Source organism: Danio aesculapii, chromosome 5 (genome assembly GCF_903798145.1).
Source record: "Danio aesculapii chromosome 5, fDanAes4.1, whole genome shotgun sequence".
Classification (NCBI taxonomy): Eukaryota; Metazoa; Chordata; class Actinopteri; order Cypriniformes; family Danionidae; genus Danio; species Danio aesculapii.
Window position 1 is genome coordinate 38259696 of NC_079439.1, and position 22664 is coordinate 38282359.

A 22664-nucleotide genomic window follows, 5' to 3' on the forward strand; every position below is an offset into this window, starting at 1 on the left:
GGAGTCATAAACAATATTAATTCTTTTTCCACTGCACCATGACTTTATATTCTATACTGTACATTATTTCTATTAAGTGACAAGACTTTTGTCTGAGCAAAGTCAGACCTTACTGTCGTTATGAAATAATAAAAATTCAAGACATGATCATATTTTAATTTGGTAAAATAAGCAGAATCTAGAGACCTTTGCCTTTCATATAAACTACTTCTGATGATCAACTAGAAGTCCAGTTATTATTTGTTGTAACTAAAACCTGGATAGGCGACAAGACTTTTGTCAGGTAGTGTACTTATTCATATGTGATCATATTTCTCACTTTATTTAGAACTTAAGGCTAAATGTTTAATTAAAAATTTAGAAATATAAAATAAATATTAATAAAACACTTTCCAAAAGCAAACGATTATAGGTCCAAGATAAAATAAAAAATATTGCAACGTAAAATCCCCTCAAAAATATAAGCGTTGTACTTTCAAGATTGCAACTTTCTTACATCCTTCTGTCTGCATCCCTCTAATGGCTTGTAATAATCCACTCATATAAATGATGAAAAAGTATTAGCTTAAACAATGTATTTTTGACACCACAATAGAGCATAATGTGAAATGGTATACTTTTCATTTATTCCATACCATATGTATCGTCATATTGCATGCTACTAGTCATTGTGTGGGTGTCTGTAAGCGAGCATGTCTGATTCATATGTGCAAAAATGTTTTAGGTCTGTGAAGTGATCTGCTGGTCTTGGTTTGGTACTCCACTCATAGAAGAATGTGTAATATGCAACATGCAAAACTGCAATGGGTTAATCCTGTGATTCCAGGTCAAATGATCACACACAGTCTCGAATCCGAACACTTGATCTAAACCTGTCATTAGTTAACCACCTGATCTCAGATCGATCTGCAACAGGTTAATTATTTAATGCATGGATGGAGACCATGAAAGCAAGAGTAGAGTTTCTCAATCCAAATGCCCATGTTAGTGTATCAGTCACTTGCACCGTCTTTGTGTGAGTGTGTACACTTGACTGTGTGTGTGCATGTGTTTTCTGTTTATATTACCAGTTTTGTATAGAGCTATTTATTTTCAAATTCTGTTCTATTGCTATCAAGACAGTTAACGATGCTTAATGTAACATTCATTGTTGTTTTGAGATGGTTTTATTTGTTTTTGATTTGGTTCTCAATAGCGGTCCTGCTGGACAATGCATTTTTGAAGCATTGTAAACTGCAGTGCAACTAGATTTATGTTGTATAATTTGATATACTTCTTTACTTTTATATGAGGGTAATACGTCAGCAAGATGCATTCAATTTGTGACTATAAAGAGATTTATAATATTACAAAAGATTGCAACTTGAAATAAATGCTGTTTTTATAAAACACTTTCTATTAATCCAAAAATCTGGACTAAAATATTAAAGGCGTAGTTTAAACAAAAATAAATTCTTGTCAACATTTACTCATTTTTATTTTCTTCAAACCTGTTCAGGTTTCGATCTACTGTTGAACACAAAATAAGATTTTGACGAAAGAAGGAAACCTGTAACCCCTGACTTCCATAGTATTTGTTCTTTCTACTTTGGAAGTCAATGGTTACATGTTTCCAGCTTTCTTCAAAATATCTACTTTGGTGTTCAACAAAGAAAGAAGCTCATAAAGGTTTGGAACCACTTGTGAAGAGTAAATACTGGGTAAATTTTTCTATTTATCCCTTTATGTTTTATAAAATTAATTATTTCTTGACCACTAATACAGACCCCCAAATTATACATTTTACATTCATAGTATCTTGCATTTATACTTACACAAGCTTTGTTGGGCTTTTGTATCCTGCTGAAACATGTTAAATTGCTTCAGTGGCTTAACCTGTCCTGTTTAGGTATAGTGTTTATCTGTTATACACTACCTGACAAAAGTCTTGTTGTTGATCCCAGTTGTACGAGCAACAAATAATAACTTGACTTCTAGTTGATCATTTGGAAGAGTGGTAGAATGTAGATTTTTCCAATGAATCATATGTTGAACTGCATTACAATCATCCTATCGGAACCCTCATGGACCCAAGATTCTCACTGAAATCAGTCAAGGTTGGTGAAGGAAAATTATGGTTTGGAGTTACGTTCAGTATGGGGCGTGCGAGAGATCTGCAGAGTGGATACCACAAGACATTTGTGCTCACATTACAAACCACATGAGAGGGCAAATTCCTCATCAGGAGAGCGCTCCTTCTCATACTTCACCCTCCACATCAAAGTTCCTGAAAGTAAAGAAGGTCAAGGTCCTTCAGTATTGGCCAGCCCAGTCACCAGACATGAATATTACTGAGCATGTTTGGGGTAAGATGAAGAAGGAGGTATTGAAGGTATTGATTCCAAAGAATCTTAATGAACTCTGGGATTCCTGCAAGTCCTGCTTTCTTTGCCATTCCAGATGACTTTATTATTAAGTTAATTCAGTCATTGTATGGATGCAGTCGACCAAGCTCATGGGTGTCATACACTATATTAGTTCTTTTTCCATTACACCATGACTTTACATTCTATTCTGTACATTATTTCTGTTCAGTGACAAGACTTTTGTTTAAGCAAAGTCAGACCTTACTGCCCTAATTAAATAATTAAAGAGCCCTTATTATACATTAAAAAGGGTCATATTTCGGTTATATGGGTCTCCAACAACATACTAATATGCATGCAAGGTCAAAAAACACTTCCATGGTCTTATAATATGAATTTATTTTACCTAATTATCCCAGCGACTCCCATATGAATCGTTCAGCGATTCATTTGTTCCCAAACCCCTCCTTAGCGCAAAGCTAATCTCCGCTGATTGGACCTATGACAGCCTGTTGTGATTAGTCGACAGCGTTCAGAGCGAGACAGTAAAATGCCCAGCACGATTTGTCAAGCCCCCGGTTCGCCAACATTGGTGTAGGATCCGATCGCAGCAGATGCCTAAAACACGCTTCATAGTAAAACTTACTCAACAATGTTATTCAGACACCTTACCACCAAAAGCAGTGTAGTTAAACACCAGCATATTGCTCCATTCTTAACTATGATACACATTCAGTAATAATCCACACTGCAGCAAAAGCTAAACTATTCTGAACCTTGACCACTGCACGTGTGTAGGAACAGCTTACGGTGGCCATAGCATCGACAAACGGTAGTGGACACGAGCTCACAAACGCATTTAAATCGGTAAACAAAGCAGCACGTGTCACGTTTTCAACGTGGCATTAGACGAGATATGAGAATATAAAGAGTTAACCTTATGCAGTACAAGCGGTTACAAGTAACAAAACACAATTAAATACATAATTTGCAAGCTAGAGAAAACAAGGAGACAGCCTTTTACTTACACTTATGAAATGTGTCGTGGGCCAGGTCTGATTTCATTAATTAGCTTTCATTTTTGAGCTTTTCTCCCTTCTCAGCTGTAACTTAGATCATTTCTATTTGCAATCATTGCTGTGGCACCTCTTGCGTGAAGTAAAATATGCTCACCAGAGCTCCTCCTCAGCCTGCAGCAGGCTGCCTTTGTGCCTAATAAACTGGCCTTATTTTGCACGCACCCCTGTTGTATTGTTTGTCCATTCGTCTCACAAGTCTCATACATCAGTAGTTTTTTCTGATCCTTCCTTTAACAAACAAATGAATCGCCATTGTTAGCATGTAGATTGCTAAAGCACTCCTTTCCTCCCCACTTCCAAAAATATTCAGGTAAGCACAGCGTCTTCATGACTCATGATGACTTCAGGATCTGTTTGTATTTGCTGCTGTGTTAGTGGGCGGGCCCGCAGGTTTAAATTTTCCCAGGTTTGCGCGCACAACAATTGGGCGGGGCTTATGTTTCGGAGCCACGTCACGCCGAAACGGCTAAAGACTCGTTAAAAAGATGATTCATTCCAACCACTATGAGTCGACTCATATTTTAGATAAATCAATAGTTTTAAAAACTGTCCACTTTCAGATTTAAGCCTTAGCTGGATATTTCACTTCACTTAGAGCTGTGTTACACAATACATGGAAGGTCATTTTCAAAAACCCACAACAGGGGCTCTTTAAAAATCAAGGCATGATCATATTTTATTTCGGTAAAATAAGTGTAATCTAGAGGCCTTTGCCTTTCATATAAATCACTTCTTTTTTAAATTTTTTGCCTTTATTAAGTTGATAGGACAGTATTTCAGACAGGAAGCAAAGTGGGAGAGAGAGGAGGTAAGGATGGGAAATGTCCTTGAGCCGGGATTCGAACTCGGGATGCCCTGAAGTACTACTGCACCATATGTCAGCGCACTAACCACTAGACTATTATAAGCTTTTAAAAGGTTAAATGGTTATCATTTGGAGTGCTTCTTTTATCTTCACTTGTAAGTCGCTGTGGATAAAAGTGTCTGCTAAATGTATACATCTAAAAGTTATGAGTTAACAAAAAACTGTCACCAAAATTGTACATTTTTGCAGTATGTGTTGGTTGATTGATTGATTTGTAAATTTTATTGAATCCAATTAGAGTCGTTTGACCAGCACCATAGAAATTAGGGAACCAGCACAAAATTGAAAAAATCTGATGTTGCGATGTTTAATTTTTCTACAATAAATGTTGCTGTATAAATACAGTTCACATGATGGTTTGAATAGCTCTATTTGATGTTTTTTCAGTATTCAGGTACAGAAATTAAATAAACACAATGCAAAAAAATGCTTTTATTACTTTGTTTTGTTTCTAGTACAAATATCTAAATATTCTCAGATCAAGTAAAAACAATGTTTTGTCAAAATTAAGAGTGTTTTTCTTTAAAACAAGCAATATGATCTACCAGTGGGGTGCGTAAAAATAATCTTATTCTTGCTTTAAAACGTATTTATTTGGGCTAGAAACAAGACAAAAATTCTAAGTATTTTTTCCATAAATTGTATAAATAATTAAATACGATAAATCTTTTTTAACACCTCCAAATATCACAATTTCTTGTGCCCAAATGTGGCCAAATTTTAAACTCTTTAAATGCACAGTCGGGCCCTGACAAGAACTACAACTCTGCCACCAAATGGACTACAAATCGCAGCATGCACCGTGCACACACACACCAATTCCTGATCCCATCTGATTGCAAACACTCACAACTGAAGCTACTCAAGGACTCATTACACAGGCTATTTATACACCACATTTGCTCACACACATTGCTGCATGTTGTTTGTTTGTTTTGTTAGTTAAAACGAATCTGTAACTTTACGTAGCATTTTCATTTCCTTGTCTAGCATTGTTCTTTGATTCTTGTTTTTTTTGTTATCTCCTAGACATGTTCCAATTTTATCTCACCTTTCTCCGGTTTTGTCTGTTTATCGATGATGACTTCTGGATTATCTATATGTACCCAATTGCTCCTGTTGTTGACCCTTGCCTGATTTACGATCATTGTAAATAAATCTGCATTTGGATTCGCACCTTAGTAAAAGCCTCTATCAGTTACAGCTTTATAGTTCGTTTTATATTACTTTACTAAGCTCTCACTCTATAGTTAAACTCAGCAGTGGCTCTACAAATCGCATGTGTTCTGTAGCTGCTGGTCAACTATGATACAGGCTCAACATTGTATATCCTGTGATGTGACTATTGCAGATGCGCACATTGCGGTATCAGAATCAGATCAGAATCAGAATCAGTTTTATTGCCAAATGTGCTTCACACACACAAGGAATTTGTTTTGGCTACAGAAGCTTCCAGTGTACATAAAGTGACAACACAAAATAAATAAATATGAAAAATAAAAAATAAAAAAGACGATAAACATTAAACAGAAATGCAGTTAGTATTATCCATGCTGAAACGATATATTGTTCAGGCCTAATAGAAATCATACCCAGTATTAAAACTTGATGTGAGGGTTAACTTATGACTGTAAGATGCTGATATTTTTCATGAGCATATTTTGAGCGTTAAAGAAAGGAGAAGAGAAAGGGGAAGGTACAGAGATTATAAGAGTATCGATACTGAAAGCAGATCTCGGTTGTGTGTGTGTGTGTGTGTGTGTGCTTCTTGGAGACAGCTAGAACACTGTGTGCTGGGACTCAAACAGTGACTTAAATGGTGTTTTGTTTGTGTGTCACACATGGGCAGGTTCAAGTGGAGTTGATTGGCTATGGTTAAATGCTATTGTGATTGATTGACACAATGAGAGATTTGAATGACCATCTTAAAGGCAACGGTCTAAACCAAATGATAAGTTAAAGCAATAAAATACTGAAAGATAACTACAATTTTTTTACATTTTGAATCGATTAAACATATTTGGGATGTAATTGAAGTTAAAAAATAACTGGCCACAAATTAGTTTTTATTCATTTGTGTTATTGTGGATTTTCTTTTGTGTAAGTAGAGCGTACTGGTAAGATAAATGTGCTTTTTGTGTGCGTTTGTACATGTGGCGGCTTTACACAACCTTAGGTCTATTGTTTCACGTTGTTCTTCTACTATTATGTAGTCAAGTGATTGTGAGAGTGTGTGTAATCAGTATTGGATGGCAAATGAGGATAGTGCTTACTAGAGAGAGAGAGCGAGAGAGTAGGTGTTAAAGCACACTCACTCTCATAAACGCCTCTCATTCATTCTGCAGCGGCTCAGTAGTCAGTGTGCAGGACTGATATTGCAGCTGATATCAAATTTAAATTGTGGAATTTATATTGAAAATCAGATGGATGAAATGTTGAACAATAAAAAAAAATACATTTGATGATTTTTAAAAATTAATAAAGTTTTTTGCAATTAATTATTAATTTATTTACAAAAAAGTATCATTTTTATTGTGTTAATTATTGTTAATGTCTATGACAATGAGCCATCGTTTCTTCTCTATTCACTCATTTTAACCTAGCCATCCTCATCATTTTCCTTTGTCACTCTCACGTTTCCTAGAACAGATCCTCTCTCTTTCTCCCTCTGTCTCGCTCTCTGTCTCCCTCTGTCACTTTCTCTCTCTGGTGGTGGTAATCTTAACCACTAAAAGGTGCTAACTCCTATTAAGCTGTCAGAGCTCTGTGTGTAAGCCAATCCGGCCAATCACTTATCAGCGGCACTGACAGACTGAAACAGTGTCATCATGGTAATCTGAGACATTTCAGTTTCGGCACAGACGCACACACACACACGCACACACAACTACACACGCATAACTGTATGACACTTGGAAGCATGCACACAAACGCAACACTATGACCCAACATGTACAAAAACACCTAATAGACTTTCATACATGCGTATGTGTGTGTTGTAGAGCCAGGCGTGACGGGCAGGTTATTTTTGGACAGTGGTGTAGAGTGGCAATGTCCAGGTAACCATAGCGTGGCTTAGAAAGTGAAATATGACCACATGGTTCAGTCCAGCTCGTCACTCTCAATCTCTACCACACACCGCACCACTGACATGAAGAAACTCATCAGAGGAATATGAGAGAGAGAAATTATGAGTGAAATTGTGTAAATGAAGGTCAGAGCTTTTGGTAGATGGCAACCCTATATTCAAATGTTTTGTTTTTAATTTCTCTTATTAGTTTTAAAAATGTGAAATTAAATTTGGGGGCGATGCAGTGGCACAGTGGGTAGTGCTGTTGCCTCACAGCAAGAAGGTTGCTGGTTTGAGCCTCGGCTGTGTGGAGTTTGCATGTTCTCCCCGTGTTTGTGTGGGTTTCCTCCGGGTGCTGAGGTTTACCCCACAAGTCCAAAGACATGCGCTATAGGAGAACTTGGTAAGCTAAATTGTCTGTAGTGTATGTGTGTGAAAGAGAGTGTATGGATGTTTCCCAGTGATGGGTTGCGGCTGGAAGGGCATCCACTGTGTAAAACATATACTGGATAAGTTTTTGGTTCATTCCGCTGTGGTGACCCAAGATTAATAAAGGGACTAAGCTGAAAAGAATGAAATTAAATTTGAAAGTAAAATTTCTAAATCCCCAAAATCCCACAAAAATAAAGATGCTCTACTCTGTAAAATGTAATAAGTTGACCTTACTTAGAAAAATTGAGGAAAGCGATTGCCTTAAAATTTCTAAGTAAAGTAGTGTATTAATTTTAAGTGAGCATGACTTAAAACACTTTGTATTTACAACTTCTTAATAAAGTAAACTTCAGTACCGTTGACTCAAAATAATTAGTTATTAGTTTTCGCATTACTTGGAATATATTAGAAAACTAATTTCCAAAATGATCAAATAAGCTAAAAAACTAAAACATTTAAGACAAAGACCAATACCTTACTTACTTACTTACTCCCAGGGCTGTTTATATTGATGTTGATATTTAGTCACACCATGTTGGTGTTTCGTATCATCTAATTTTTACAAGGTTGGTTGATAGCCCAACGCTCAACCCCCAATCTGGAGGACCAGGACATGCGCACACATAGACTATGTACAATTTAGCTTACCCAATTCACCTATAGCGCAGGTCTTTGGACTGTGGGGGAAATTGGAGCACTCTGAGGAAACCCACGCAAACACAGGCAGAACATGCAAACTCCACACAGAAATGCCAACTGACCCAGCTGGGGCTCAAACCAGTGACTTTCTTGCTGTGAGGTGCCTTATACTATACCATTTAAAAAGATTGAAAGTCAAAATTTGATATTCAAAACATCTTTATATTATATATTATAATTTATTCTTCATAAATACAACAAAAACTGTAATATTGTGAAATATTATGACAAATTAAAGTAATGGGTTGAATATAAATTAAAATCTAATTTATACATGGGATGTTAAAGCTGAATATACATCATAATTACACTGGTTTTCAGTGTCATGATCATACCGAAAATCATTCAATATGCAGATTTGGTCAAACAGCATTTCTTATTGGTATCAACTATGAAAACTTTTAACCTGTTAATTTTTTTAAACAGTCACTGTCACATTACCAATGTAATGCCTTTTTGTTGAATATTTCAAATATTGACTTGTATAATATAACATAGTAATAAGAACTTTTGAACTGCATGCGTTTCCTAGTACTGAGTTGTTGGTGCAAGGGCATTTGCTGTGTAAAACAGATGCTGGATATGTTGGTGGGTCATTCCACTGTGGTGACCTCTGATAAATAAAGAGACTAAGCCAAAGGAAAATGAATGAAGTGCATGCATGTATCTTAATTTTTACAAATTGTCAGTCTCTGTTTCTCTCATACTCCATCATTTGTCCCTTTTCATGTTGTTTTTACCTAAAACAGACTCTGCCAATAATGTATAGATATCTCATTTTCTTATTCAAATGTAATTTTCATGATGTCAGTGCTGCCAGTGTTGTTGTAGTATTTATTCATAACTTCAGAAGTCACATCCATGGGATAGTGGCTAAACATCTTAAGCATCTGGCATACCAAATTGATAACTAAAGATTTACAGGTCATCATCTGATTGGTTGAATTCTGCAGGATTTCTGTGTGAGCTCTGTGTATTGTCTTTAATGACTGGTCTGAAAACAAAGCCACCATGTTGTCAAGAAAAAAAGTGCACTTACACATATACACTGTAAAACACATTGGTTATACTTACAAACTCAAGTTCACCAGCTGCCTTGAAAATATGAGTCAACTCAACATCTTTGTTTTAACTTTAGATGTTGAGTTTTAGTTAAATATATTGTGAAACTCAACATCTTTAGTTGAAACAAAGAATCTCTTTAAGTTGAGTTGACTCACATTTTCAAGGCAGCTGGTGAACTTGATTTTGTAAGTTTAACCAACGTTAAACGTTTTAGCAATAAGCACTTGTCTGGATCAATTGTGTGTTTAGTTCACTTCAGTTTACTCCCCTTAATATGGTGTTGAAAAAAATGATTAGTGATTGGTTGGTTTAACATGCCAGCCATTGAAAGATACAAAAGAGTACAGACGCATAATGTCTTAGGGTCTGGCTATGGGAGAGTTTGCAGTCAGCTTCCTGGGTCTTAAAGTTTGTGGGCCAGGAATGATTAAAGTGGTCATGAATTGCCTATTTTTTTATAATTATTTTTTAGGGGTTTTCACCTGTATTGGGATAGGACAGTGGAGATTTTACAGACAGGAAAGTGTGGGGAGCAGAAATAGGGGAAGGATCGGCAAAGAGCCGGGAATCGAACTCGGGTTGCCTTGAGCACTTTGTTGCTATGTGTCGACGCACTAACCACTAGGCTTTTGGCGCTGACATGAATTGCCAATTCATATTTTGTTCTGCTCACTAAAGTCCATGTCTAATTTTTATCAAAATCATCATAGTAGATTAGGCTAAAAGTAGCCTATTTTCTGTACTTTTTTGACCCCTCATAAAACTCACAGTTTTAGTGGCGATTTATAGACTACCACTGGTATGATTGGCTGTTAGTTTTGCTTATTTGGAAAGACAGCTGTGGAAAGACATCTATTTTCAACAGCCTTTATCCAAAGATGGATGGTGCTGCGACTTAGGTTAAACTACATAAATATCAACTGCATATCAAACGTGTTGTAATAACAATCAAAGCAATAGTGACTGTAAGAATAAGAGTTACTCTAATCAGTACACTACCTGACAAAAGTCTTGTTGCCTATCCAACTTTTAGGAACTGCAAATAATAACTTGACTTCTAGTTGATTATTTGGTATCAAAAGTGGCTTATATGAAAGGCAAAGGCCTCTAAATTATGCTTTTTTTACCGAAATAAAATATGATCATGTCTTGATTTGATTGTTTAATTAGGGCAGTAAGGTCTGACTTTGCTTAAACAAAAGTCTTGTCACTTAACAGAAATAATGTACAGTATAGAATATAAAGTCATGGTGTAGTGGAAAAAGAATTGATATTGTGTATGACTCCCATGAGTTTGGACGACTGCATCCATACATCTCTGCAATGACTAAAAAAATGTAGAAAGCGTTCTTGCAGGACTCCCAGAGTTCTTTAAGATTATTTGGATTCATCTTCAATGCCTCCTCCTTCATCTTCTCCAGACATGCTCAATAATGTTCATGTCTGGTGACTGGGCAGGCCAATTCTGAAGGACCTTGACCTTCTTTACCTTCAGGAACTTTGATGTAGAGGCTGAAGTATGAAAAGGAGCTCTATACTGCTGAAGAATTTGCCCTCTCCTGTGGTTTGTCATGTAATGAGCAGCACAAATGTCTTGATACCTCAGACTGTTTATGTTGTTATTCACTCTACAGATCTCTCGCACACCCCCATATTGAATTTAACTCTAAACCATGACTTTTCCTTTATCAAACTTGACTGATTTCAGTGAGAATCTTGGGTCCATGTGGGTTCCAATAGGTCTTCTGCAGTATTTGTGATGATTGGGATGCAGTTCAACAGATGATTTATCAGAAAAATCTACATTATCTCACTTTTCCAAATGATCAACTAGAAGTCAAGTTATTATTTGTTGCTCTTACAACTGGGATCGACAACAAGACTTTTGTGAGGTAGTGTAGTGCAATATTACTTTAAAACCCAATATAGTCAACACAGCAAAGTTTTTTTAGTTTCCGTTTTAAATCAAATCCAGGGTCTAATTCTAAAGATTAAGTTCTTAGTCATGTGGTCTGGAACTTAAAAATAAAGTTCATCCACTCTTTCCTAATGTTGCGATCCAAGGGAATGCTGTGCAAAGACTGCTTTTTCTCACAAATAAGTCACTTTACAGTATCTTGGAGTCATATTTGTCATTTGGTTTCTGTATAGCCCTGCATTTGCCTCTCTTGTCATTTACTTTTTTGTGGGGGATGGGGTTTAGCCACAGTATTATGTAATAAAGAGGCGCATTACCAAAACCTGTCATTTTGGTAAATTAGCTTTAATATAAGATGTGTTAGACCAGGGGTACCCAAACTCGGTCCTGTGGGGCCGGTGTCCTGCATAGTTAAGCTGCCTTGAAGTTTCTAGTATACCTATATAGAGCTTGATTGGCTGATTCAGGTGTGTTTAATTGGGGTTGAAGCTAAAATCTGCAGGACACTGGCCCTCCAGGACCGAGTTTGGGCACCCCTGTGTTAGACTAACAATAAAGTTTTGAGTGCTGAAACGTACAGGTAGTATTTATAATATGATGACCTGATACAGAATCAGGTTTAGATTAGGACTTGTACAAAGTCATTAACATTGTTCCTCACATGCTTGTAAGGTACCCATATAGACCTTGCACCTCATCCATAAAACACTAGCAGAGTGTAAATCATTTGTAAAACTATTCATAGAGAAATAGTTTCATTATATATTAAACATATACATGTTTAATGATTGATTGATCATGCTTTGTTGGAAAAAAATGACCCCAACTTTCTTTTCCTCTCTCTGTCAATCTCTTGTCTTAAGAGGAGAGCCATTGTGTTTGCCATATCTGGTCATGGCTCCTCCTCTCCTCCTCCACCTCCTGCTTCTACTGGTCTCTCCACAGGTCTGTGCGGGCGGCAGTGCTCATGGGGACAGCAACAGTAGTGCTGATGGAACCAAGAAACCCTGCTTTGAGAAAGTCAAGTGTCAGCCAGGGGTTCTGCTTCCTGTGTGGCTGCCGCATGACCCCCCACTGGCAATGCAGGCCGTACGAGCCACGATCTACTTCGCATTTCTTCTCTACATGTTTCTGGGCGTGTCCATCATCGCAGACCGCTTCATGGCTGCCATCGAGGTCATCACTTCACAGGTGTTACAGCAACACCAAGTCGAAAAACTGTCCATTAAACACATAGTACAGTGCTCAGCATATATACTCAGCATACTCAGCATATATACCCCTCACAAATCTCTCATTTAAATTCATATTTTTAATAGGAAGCTATACAATAATATATTTGTGCATATACATTAGATTAGTCAGTGCTGAAGCCAAATCTGGATCTTATCTAGCAAAATAACTTATGATAGCGGTCCAAAAACTAGTACACCCAAATTTATATGTTATAGAAAAATATTAAATACAAATTTAAAAAGAGGAAAAATCAAGAGAAGCAAAAGAATTGAAAAATATAGAAACAACTTTGGTAGGTTGTAATTATTTTGCAATACTTCACAGGAATTTATTTGTATTATCTTTCAATTATTAAATGTGTTCGGTGACTGAAATATTATTTTAATAAATATTTCTGTTTAATAAATCTGTTTTGTTTAAATGCACCAAAATACATTCACTGAGAAATGGATAAAAATATTTATTTTCAAAATGGTGTGCAATCAATTATGCTGTACACTGTATTACAGATCATTCAGGGCTGAGTTTTGAAACTTTTTATAAAAGAGTTAAAAAAATAAGTAATGAAATATTATTTGTGCAAGGTAATATTTTAGTAATTTGGTTGTGATTTTTTTTAATTGTTCTATGTGTATAAGGTATTAGTTAATTCATTTATTAGTAGTCTCTCATCTGATCTCATTTTCATCCGCTTTTCCGGGACCGGGTCACGGGGCAGCAGTCTTAGGAGAAAACCCCAGTCTTCCCTCTCCCCAGACACTTACTCCAGCTCATCTAGGTGGATCCCAAGGCGTTCCCAGGTCAGTCAAGAGACATAGTCCCGCCAGCGTGTCCTGGGTTTTTCCCGAGGCCTCCTCCTGGTGGGACATGGCTGGAATACCTCCCTAGGTAGGCGTTCAGGAGGCATCCGAAACAGATGCACGAGCCACCTCAGCTGACTTCTCTCGATGTGGAGGAGCAGAGGCTCTACTCCAAGCTCCTCCCGCGTGACAGAGCTCCTCACCCTATCTATAACGGTGCACCCTGCCACCCTGCGAAGGAAACTCATTTCGGCCGCTTGTATCCTTGATCTCGTCCTTTCGCTCATGACCATAGGTGAGAGTAGGAACGTAGATTGACCAGTAAATCTAGAGCTTTCCTTTTTGCTCAGCTGCTACTTTACCACAATAGACCAGTACATCAACCACATTATTGCGGTCTCCACCGAGCTCACGTTCCATCCATCCGTCACTTGTGAACAAAACCCCAAGATACCTAAACTCCTCCACCTGGGGTAAGGACTTTCCTCCAACCTGGAGATGGCAAACCACCATGGCCTCAGACTTAGAGGTGTTTATTCTCTTCCCACCCGCATCCCACTTGACGGCAAACTGCCCAGTGCATGCTGAAGGTCCATGTTCATTGAACCCAACAGAACAACATCGTCTGCAAATAACAGATGAAATCCTGGGGTCCCCAAACCAGACCTCCTCCAGCCTAAGGCTGCACTTTGAAATTCTGTCCATAAAAACTATGAACAGAATTGGTGACAAAGGGCAGCCCTGTCGGAGCCCAACATGCACTGGAAACAAGTCTGACTTATTGTCGGCAATGCGAACCTAACTCCTACTCTATTCATACAGGGACGAGAAAGCCCGTTACGGAGCACCTCTGTCTTCATACTCCCAGAGCACCCTCCACAGAATGCCATGAGGGACACAGTCAAATGCCTTCTACAAGTCCACAAAACATGTGGACTGGTTGGGCATACTCCCATAAACCCTCAAGAACTCTGGTGAGAGTATAGAGCTGGTCCAATGTACCACGGCCTGGACGAAAACCGAATTGTTCCTCCTGGATCCTAGGTTCAACCATTGACTGGATCCTCCGCTCCAGTACCCTGGCATAGACTTTCCCAGGGAGGCTGAGGAGTGTGATTCCCCCTATAGTTGGAGCACACCCTCTGGTCCCCCTTCTTAAAAATGAGAAGTACCACCCCAGTTGCCCAGTCCAGAGACACTGTCCCCGACCAGCTCTACAATATCCAGAGACCTAAGATACACAGAGTATTACTAGTTGTTATGGCAAATAGCAGAAATTTTATATATAATTTTTTTTCAGTATTTTTAGATTCCTTAATCTAGTTGTAGGTTTCATTTATCTATAGCAATTCTGTTACAAATACAAACACATTGGTATTGGTGGTTTACATGGACTTACATGGAGAAAATTTTTTAGCAAGTTTTAAATGTGAAAAGACCCCCTTAAATATAATTTGTTTTGTAAGCGTTTTGAATTACCAGAGCACCACGCATGTTCTCATAAACCAGATTAATAGAGTGCAACTTAGTCCCACCCATGTCATTATACAAATATCTGAAACCTGCACTGAATCTGTACATTAATGAGAAATGCCAAATGGAATGGGATGAAAGTATAAACAACAAATTGTATGAACTAAATCTATTTGTAAATGAAAGAAATAATTATGATTTTGAAAATTGACCATTTTTATTGATGTATACAGAAACATCGGTCCCAACGTATTTCCTGTTTTACATTTTTAATTTCTAAAGCTTCCAAGAATCTAAAATGAGCCAAATATTGATAAATAATGTTATGATAGCTGTTTTAATATTAAGTTCTGGTTGAATAGTTTGATAACAAGCAGGAAATGCTCATGGGCCCATGACATGGCCATATTGAAATGGCCTATAGACATGATCAGGTATTACATACGAGATGTAAAATAGGCCACTCAAGATTTTCACATCCATATTTATTGGAAGTGGAAGTAAAACCTATTTGTGTCTTGTGTAAGAAAATGTGAATGATAAAACTTATTTTTATAGAATGTATATATTTAAATGATATCAGAAAACACTTTTATTTAGGAATTAATTTAGCTGAAATGTTTAAAAAGATGTCCTCTGGAGGAATTTTAACAACTTTAACAACAAACTGAAACTACTTGTATGACTTTTTATCAGTGTTGATGTTATTTGGATATTTTCAATTTTCTGTACAATGAATGATTAAGAAACAGTTATGATTGTAAACAATATATTGATTATTGATTATTTAGTACAAGTGATGCCAAGAATATAGCCAATGCTGCTGATAGATAGATAGATAGATAGATAGATAGATAGATAGATAGATAGATAGATAGATAGATAGATAGATAGATAGATAGATAGATAGATAGATAGATGGATGGATGGATGGATGGATGGATGGATGGATGGATGGATGGATGGATGGATGGATGGATGGATGGATGGATGGATGGATGGATAGATAGATTGGTAGATAAGACAGATGGACGAACAGACGATGGATGGATGGATAGATCCATAGATGGATGGATAGTGTCTTTTTAAACCACCAAAGCCACTCACATTTTAATCTATACACTAATCTAAATAGTTTTATCTAAATTATATAAGAAGCTGCTTATTAAATTGCTTATAGCATGAAAAAGGATTTTATTGACAAAGTGTACCCATACGGTGTTATTCTGTGTCCTATAGGAGAAAGAGGTGACTGTGACAGGTGCAAATGGAGAGAAGACTGTAATGACTGTAAGAATCTGGAATGAAACTGTCTCCAACCTCACTCTGATGGCTTTGGGTTCCTCAGCCCCTGAGATCCTCCTGTCTGTAATAGAGGTACACAAACAACTTCACAACAAGCCAACAGTTCGCCTTGATCAGGAGTTTATCACAAGAGAAGTGAAGGCCTATTTTTTTCTACAGGTTAATTATTAAATGACTGACACCCACACTGACCTCATCACTTTACAATGATGACTTCAGCAGCTATTCATCCATGTAAAGGCATCATTTAACTCGATGTGTGTTGATACAGTGGCGCCCAGTTAAATATTTCAGCTGTCAAACTGCTCATTTCACTTCTCTATAAAAGATTAAGAACGTATTCTTTAGGAATGGCTGATTTTCGTGAGAATTTAAAATTTTATGACATTTATGTGAGTTTTGTCATGTAAACTGAAACCTTAAGAGACAAAGCGTCCCTCAAGACGGAGCAAATCATTTAAGTGTACATCATGCAACTGTTATTGTTGGACACAAATAGACTAAAAAGTCCCTAAATTTATTATAAACCTTGAAATGTAGACATTTTTGCAAATGTTGTCATTTAAAATGCATCTATTGTGCAGATTTACCAAAATCTCGAAACATTTTTCTCACAGTTTACATTACAACTTCTTTTCTCACAGTGTATGAAACTTTATTTACAAGCATCTGGTTTCTCTAAACACTTCAATTCTGAGAACCTGCTCGAAGATTATGCTGCAAATACAGCATGTTTTGTAAATGAAATGGTCATTATCATCAAAATTATCTGAATTTTTTATTTGCAGATGAATCATTTCAGGACATCCAATATCCAGAAAAAACCAAACCTTTATCATGCACTTTGATCTTTCAAACTATGCAGACTTGCCTCATTACACAAAAATAATTTCTGGAAAAACGCAACGGTGCTATTTATGATAGACTTCATTATATTTAAAGTGATGTGCTATTAATTGCATTGTAAACATAGTGTTATTGTCATCTGCTCTGTCTCTTTTGTGGCAGGTATGTGGACATGGCTTTGAGTCTGGAGAACTGGGTCCTGGCACTATAGTGGGCAGTGCTGCGTTTAACATGTTTGTGATTATTGGAGTGTGTGTGTGGGTGATTCCTGACGGAGAGGTGAGGAAGATTAAACACCTCAGAGTCTTCTTCATCACTGCATCCTGGAGCATCTTCGCCTATATTTGGCTCTACCTCATCCTGGCAGTCATAAGCCCTGGCGTTGTACAGGTTTGCTTTTTTTACATTTGTTTTTATTTCTATAATATTTTGACATTTGCTGTAAATTTCAGTTTAGGTTTAGTTTGTGTTTTTAATGGTTTTGTTTCTTTTAGTTTAGTTTTTATTTTGTGAACACATTTAAATTTAATTTTTGTAAATTTTGTTTTAGTAATTCCAGTTTAAGAGTTAGCAGGATATTTACTGTCGACCAAAGCAGAGATTAGTGTTTGCATAGATTACGTTAACTCTTGTTCAAACCTCTTAGGCATTATAGTAAAATAACAATTTGAACAGACACTGAACCCCAAACCACACAACTGCAACTTAAAAGTGCTGTATGCAAGTATTTGACTCTTCTAAAGCATAAAAATACCATAATATGTTTGCAGATATTTAAGAAAAATGCAAGTGAATATTCTTGTTCTTCTGAAAAACAATGCTAAAGTCAGATATTCTGCTTCGAACATGTGTTTTTGTCTTCGGAACGTATGTCTTTGTTTTGGTTCTTTTAACCCGCACAATGCCACTTTAGCCAATAATATTTCAGCACCCTGGGTTGCCTTGGTGGAAAACTGTGTATTTCATCCATTCATTCATTAAGAAAGGCTCTCAGAACATGTGTCCATGACCGAAATGTGACTTCTGCTGGAAAGTAGCATACTCCGAAATGAGACGCAGATTCAGAGTTCCACTTGAGGTTATTAATTAGCAAATAATATAAATATTACGAATTTAAACATTAGGGGAACTGGTTACATTGTAACCCTGTGTCCTAACAACACACTACGTGATGAGTTGTGCAATGTTTGGATCAGACGTAAAAGACAGAAATTTGAAAACAGCCATTCAGAAGCACACAATATGCACTCACTCACAAAATCTAATTATAATCTAATTAATACATATTAAACCTCTTTAACATTATTAAATGTACATGCTGAATCACTGATATGTGTTGGCTTGCTCTGAGTCACAATGTTTTAAAGTTTATTTTATTTTCAAGATCTGAGGTGAACTATCTGCTGCTGCTTTCAGTAGTATGGCAATAAATGTCATGTAAAATGGCATTCAAACTCACATTTTAAGCCTTTAACATTGGATAAAGCACATGAGGTGTACCTGAGGTGATTACAGTTTATCGTGTTTTTCAGCTGCAAGAATTACAATATAAATTTCAGGTGTTGGTTAGAACAAAAACTCCTTTTAATATGGAGAATATTCTTTCTATCACGTACCGTTGCTTTTATATAGAACAGGATTTAAATCTGCCTTTAGGCTTGAAGCTCGATTTGTTTTGATCCATGTAATACCTAGTTCAACCACTGGGTGTCAAACTTACAAACTGCACCTTTAAATAAATAAATGTAAAAATTATAATGTAAGATCAACTTTTTCATTTTAAAGTTTTGTAAACATGCCTAATTTACCATTTTTGTCAAAGAAGAAATTTTGTTTGTCTGTAAAAGCGCCATCAGGTGTTTCTCTAAAGAGCTGCAGGTCAGATTTTCCACCACAGAATGAATGCTTGTTAATTCTGAAAGCGATTATTATTTTTGCAAAAAAAAATTCTGACTTTATTTAGTTTCAGTTAGTTTTTCATTTATTGTGAATTTTTCTTTTTATTTCACTTAAAAATATTTGTTGACCAATAGTTTTAGTCATAGTTTTAGTTTTTCTTTATAAAAATTACCTTATTATATACAGATTTTATCAGTGTGATACACAGTTCTCAGCACATATAAGTACACTCCTCACAAATCTATCTTTTAAATTCAGATTTTTAATAGGAAGCTATACAATATTATATGTTATATGTGCATATACATTAGATTAGTCAGCAATAAAGCCCAATCTGGAGCTTATCTAACAACGTGAATTATCAGGCCCCCTGTTTTTTTTTTTTCCCTATTTTCTGTTTAACGGAAAGAAGATTTTTATAACACATTTCTAAACAGAATAGTTTTAATAACTCATTTCTAATAACATATAGACACTTCTATACAGCTTACAGTGACTTTCAAAGGCTTAACTAGGCAGGTTAGGAAATAAAATAAAACAAATAAGACTTTCTCCAGAAGAAAAACTGTTATCAGGCATACTGTGAAAATTTCCTTGCTCTGTTAAACATCATTTGGGAAATAATTAAAAAAGAAAAAAAAAATTCAAAAGGAGGGCAAATAATTCTGACTTCAACTGTAACTTACGATAACAGTTCAAAACTAGTACACCCAAATTTATATGAAAAATATTAAAAACTAAATTTTAAAAAATCAAGAAAAAAATGAAAAATTTAGTTGAAATTTTGTAGGTTTTAATATTTTTTTTGCAATATTTTGCTTGAATTTAATTGTATAATCTTTCAATTTTTAAATATATTTGATGACTAAAATATTATTTGAATAAATATATCTGTTTAATAAATCTGTTTTGTTGAAATGCATCAAAATACATTGCCTATATTCACTGAGAAATGGAATAAAATAATCATTTTTAAAATGGGCTGTACTCAATTATGCTGAGCGCTGTATATGTAGATATTTTCTGAAATCAAATTTCATGACTAATTTGTTTTATGTTTCTGTGTGTGTGAGGTCTGGGAGGCTCTGGTCACTCTATTCTTCTTCCCTGTCTGTGTCCTAATGGCATGGATTGCTGACCGGCGCCTGCTCTTTTACAAGTACTTGAACAAGCGCTACCGTACAGATAAACGGCATGGTATCATTGTGGAGATGGAAGGGGAGCTGGCACCCAGAGGCATTGATGCGATTATGGGAGAAAAATATCAAAACAACACCACCAGTGTTGATATGGAGAAAAATAAAGAACCTGAACAGGACAGAGAGGAGGTGAGAGGGCAGAATAAAACAGATCTTAACAGAATAGTTCACATAAAAATGAAAATTTGCTGTTAACTTACACAACCTTAGTTGAGTTAATGTTCTGGTAGCATTTATCAAACAGCAATTAAATAAAATCAGGGTTCTGGAGAAAGATCCTGCATGGCCAGAGGATGAATTAATGGCATTTTAAAATTTTTGGGGGTTGAACTATACTGTTAATGACACATGTTGTCTATGAATAGCATTGTGGTAAATGTTCTTGTCAAAGTTAAACTATAAATTATTATATAGACTATTATTATTATTATTATGTAGGATTATTTGACAATAAATACTGGAGTGATGATTCTGAAAATTTAGCCTTCACTCTCAGAAATAAAGGTACGTGAGCTGTCACTGGGGTGGTACCTTTTCAAAAGGTACAAATTTGTACTTGAAGGGTCTATATTGGTAACTCAACAGTTTATATGAGCACCTAAAAATTTTAGGAAGAACACTTTTGTGCTTTTTAGGTACTAATATGTACCCTTAAGGTATGAAAATGAACCTTTTAGGTACAAATTTGTTCCTTTGTAAAGGTACCACCCCAGTGACAGCTCCCGTACCTTTATTTCTAAGAGTGTTCTCATCACAGAAATAGATAACATTTGTCAGGTTTTTGTCCTCAAACAGCTCTTTTGTTTACTAGTTTCTTACACATTTCATTCAAAGCCCTTTGTTTTGGTTTTCTCTCAATTTTGACAGTTGTGGGCTTTGAAATAATCATTCTTCATAGTGATCTGGAACTGTAATGCAATCAGGAACTGCTGGAAATTCTTTAGATCTGCATTTATATGAAAATAATTGCAAATCTTTAAATGTTCATCTGCCAATCAACATCAAACATTTAACAGTTCTGTAGTATAAACTAATTCATTAAATGTATTTATTTATTTCTCTATGTTAGGAATTTTACTGTATTTAGAATTTTTGAATTAATGCAGCCTTGCTGAATATACAGGATTTATTTTAAAAACATACAAATTTAACCGACCCCCAGAATTTTGATTTGGAGTGTAATTATCAGATCATTAAACTCAGTCAATACCTCATGTTCATTTATTTATTTATTCATTTATTTCCTAATTAACCACAGTGTAAGTGTGTCTGTCAATCATTTAAAAATTAAAAATACAGTGATACAAGACTTGATCTCCTTACCAGAGTATTTTTTATGATTTTGATAATATGATATTGATAAAAAAGTGGAACAAAACATTGAAATGAAACACCACCTGTGGTTGTAGGTGATCCGCATACTTAAAGACCTGAGAGAGAAGCATCCTGACAAAGACCTGGATCAGCTGATTGAGATGGCCAACTATGCCAGCATGCAGAAACAACGCAAGAGCCGGGCCTTTTACCGGGTACAGGTTACACGCATGATGATCGGTGCCGGGAACATCCTGAAGAAACATGCCGCAGCTGAACAAGCGAAGAGATTGGCTGGAGATACGGCTGGGAATGACCTGGCCACCTGTTCTCATATCAGCTTTGAGCAGGCGCAGTACCAGTGCACTGAGAACTGTGGCAGCGTGAGTCTGTGGGTCTGTTTACGGGGAGGAACCGGCACCAGAACCTTCCACGTTGATTACAAGACTGAGAATGGCTCCGCCAACTCTGGGGCCGATTTTGAAAATTGTGAAGGAACAATCATATTTCAGCCTGGAGAGACACGCAAAGAAATAAAGGTGAGGGATTAACAAAGTGGTGATGAACATTAGTGCGTATATACAGGGGTGATTCAACACTGTAAAGAGAGATAAGTTGACTTTACTTCAGAAAAGTGGGTAAACCCGTTGTCCTTAAAATGATTAAGTTAATTAACCATGTGCATAATTATAAAACGTAAAGTAAAATTAACAGTTCTCAGTTACAATGGTTTTACTCCCTATTTTAAGTAATGTCAGCTTGTCGTTTTTAAGGGGGGTCCGGAGTGTATTTTTAAGGCTTGGTTGTGTTTAAAAGATGCAAAGCAATGTGTGCTCATGCTTCATTTGTAAAAGAAACAAGTTATTTTTTCATATATCTTACTTTGATTATATACTTGATAATATACTGCTACTCAGCTAACATGAAAACGACTATCATATTTGCTAGTTCCTAGTAATGTGCTGTGATTTGTGGAACGGCTCCACGTCTCCACGGCACCACGTCCCTACAAGCAGCACATCCTTTTGCACTGTGTAAATACTGTCAGTCAGTGTAGCTGTTAGCCATATCAGTTTGTGCCTGAATCAGACATAAAGTGAAACATTTCTAATCATAATA

The 22664-nt window shown here is 36.3% G+C and overlaps 1 protein-coding gene across 1 annotated transcript in view; it reads left to right on the forward strand.

Annotated features, from left to right (window-relative positions):
- slc8a2a (solute carrier family 8 member 2a) overlaps positions 1 to 22664 on the forward strand; it is a 44752-nt gene that overhangs the window by 9747 nt on the left and 12341 nt on the right. The window contains exons 3-7 of the mRNA XM_056458125.1: positions 12337 to 12664; positions 16222 to 16359; positions 17296 to 17523; positions 20106 to 20360; positions 21641 to 22084. Of these exons, the coding sequence (XP_056314100.1) occupies positions 12368 to 12664; positions 16222 to 16359; positions 17296 to 17523; positions 20106 to 20360; positions 21641 to 22084 (1362 nt within the window). The 5' untranslated portion in view covers positions 12337 to 12367. The remainder of the gene's footprint in view (positions 1 to 12336; positions 12665 to 16221; positions 16360 to 17295; positions 17524 to 20105; positions 20361 to 21640; positions 22085 to 22664) is intronic.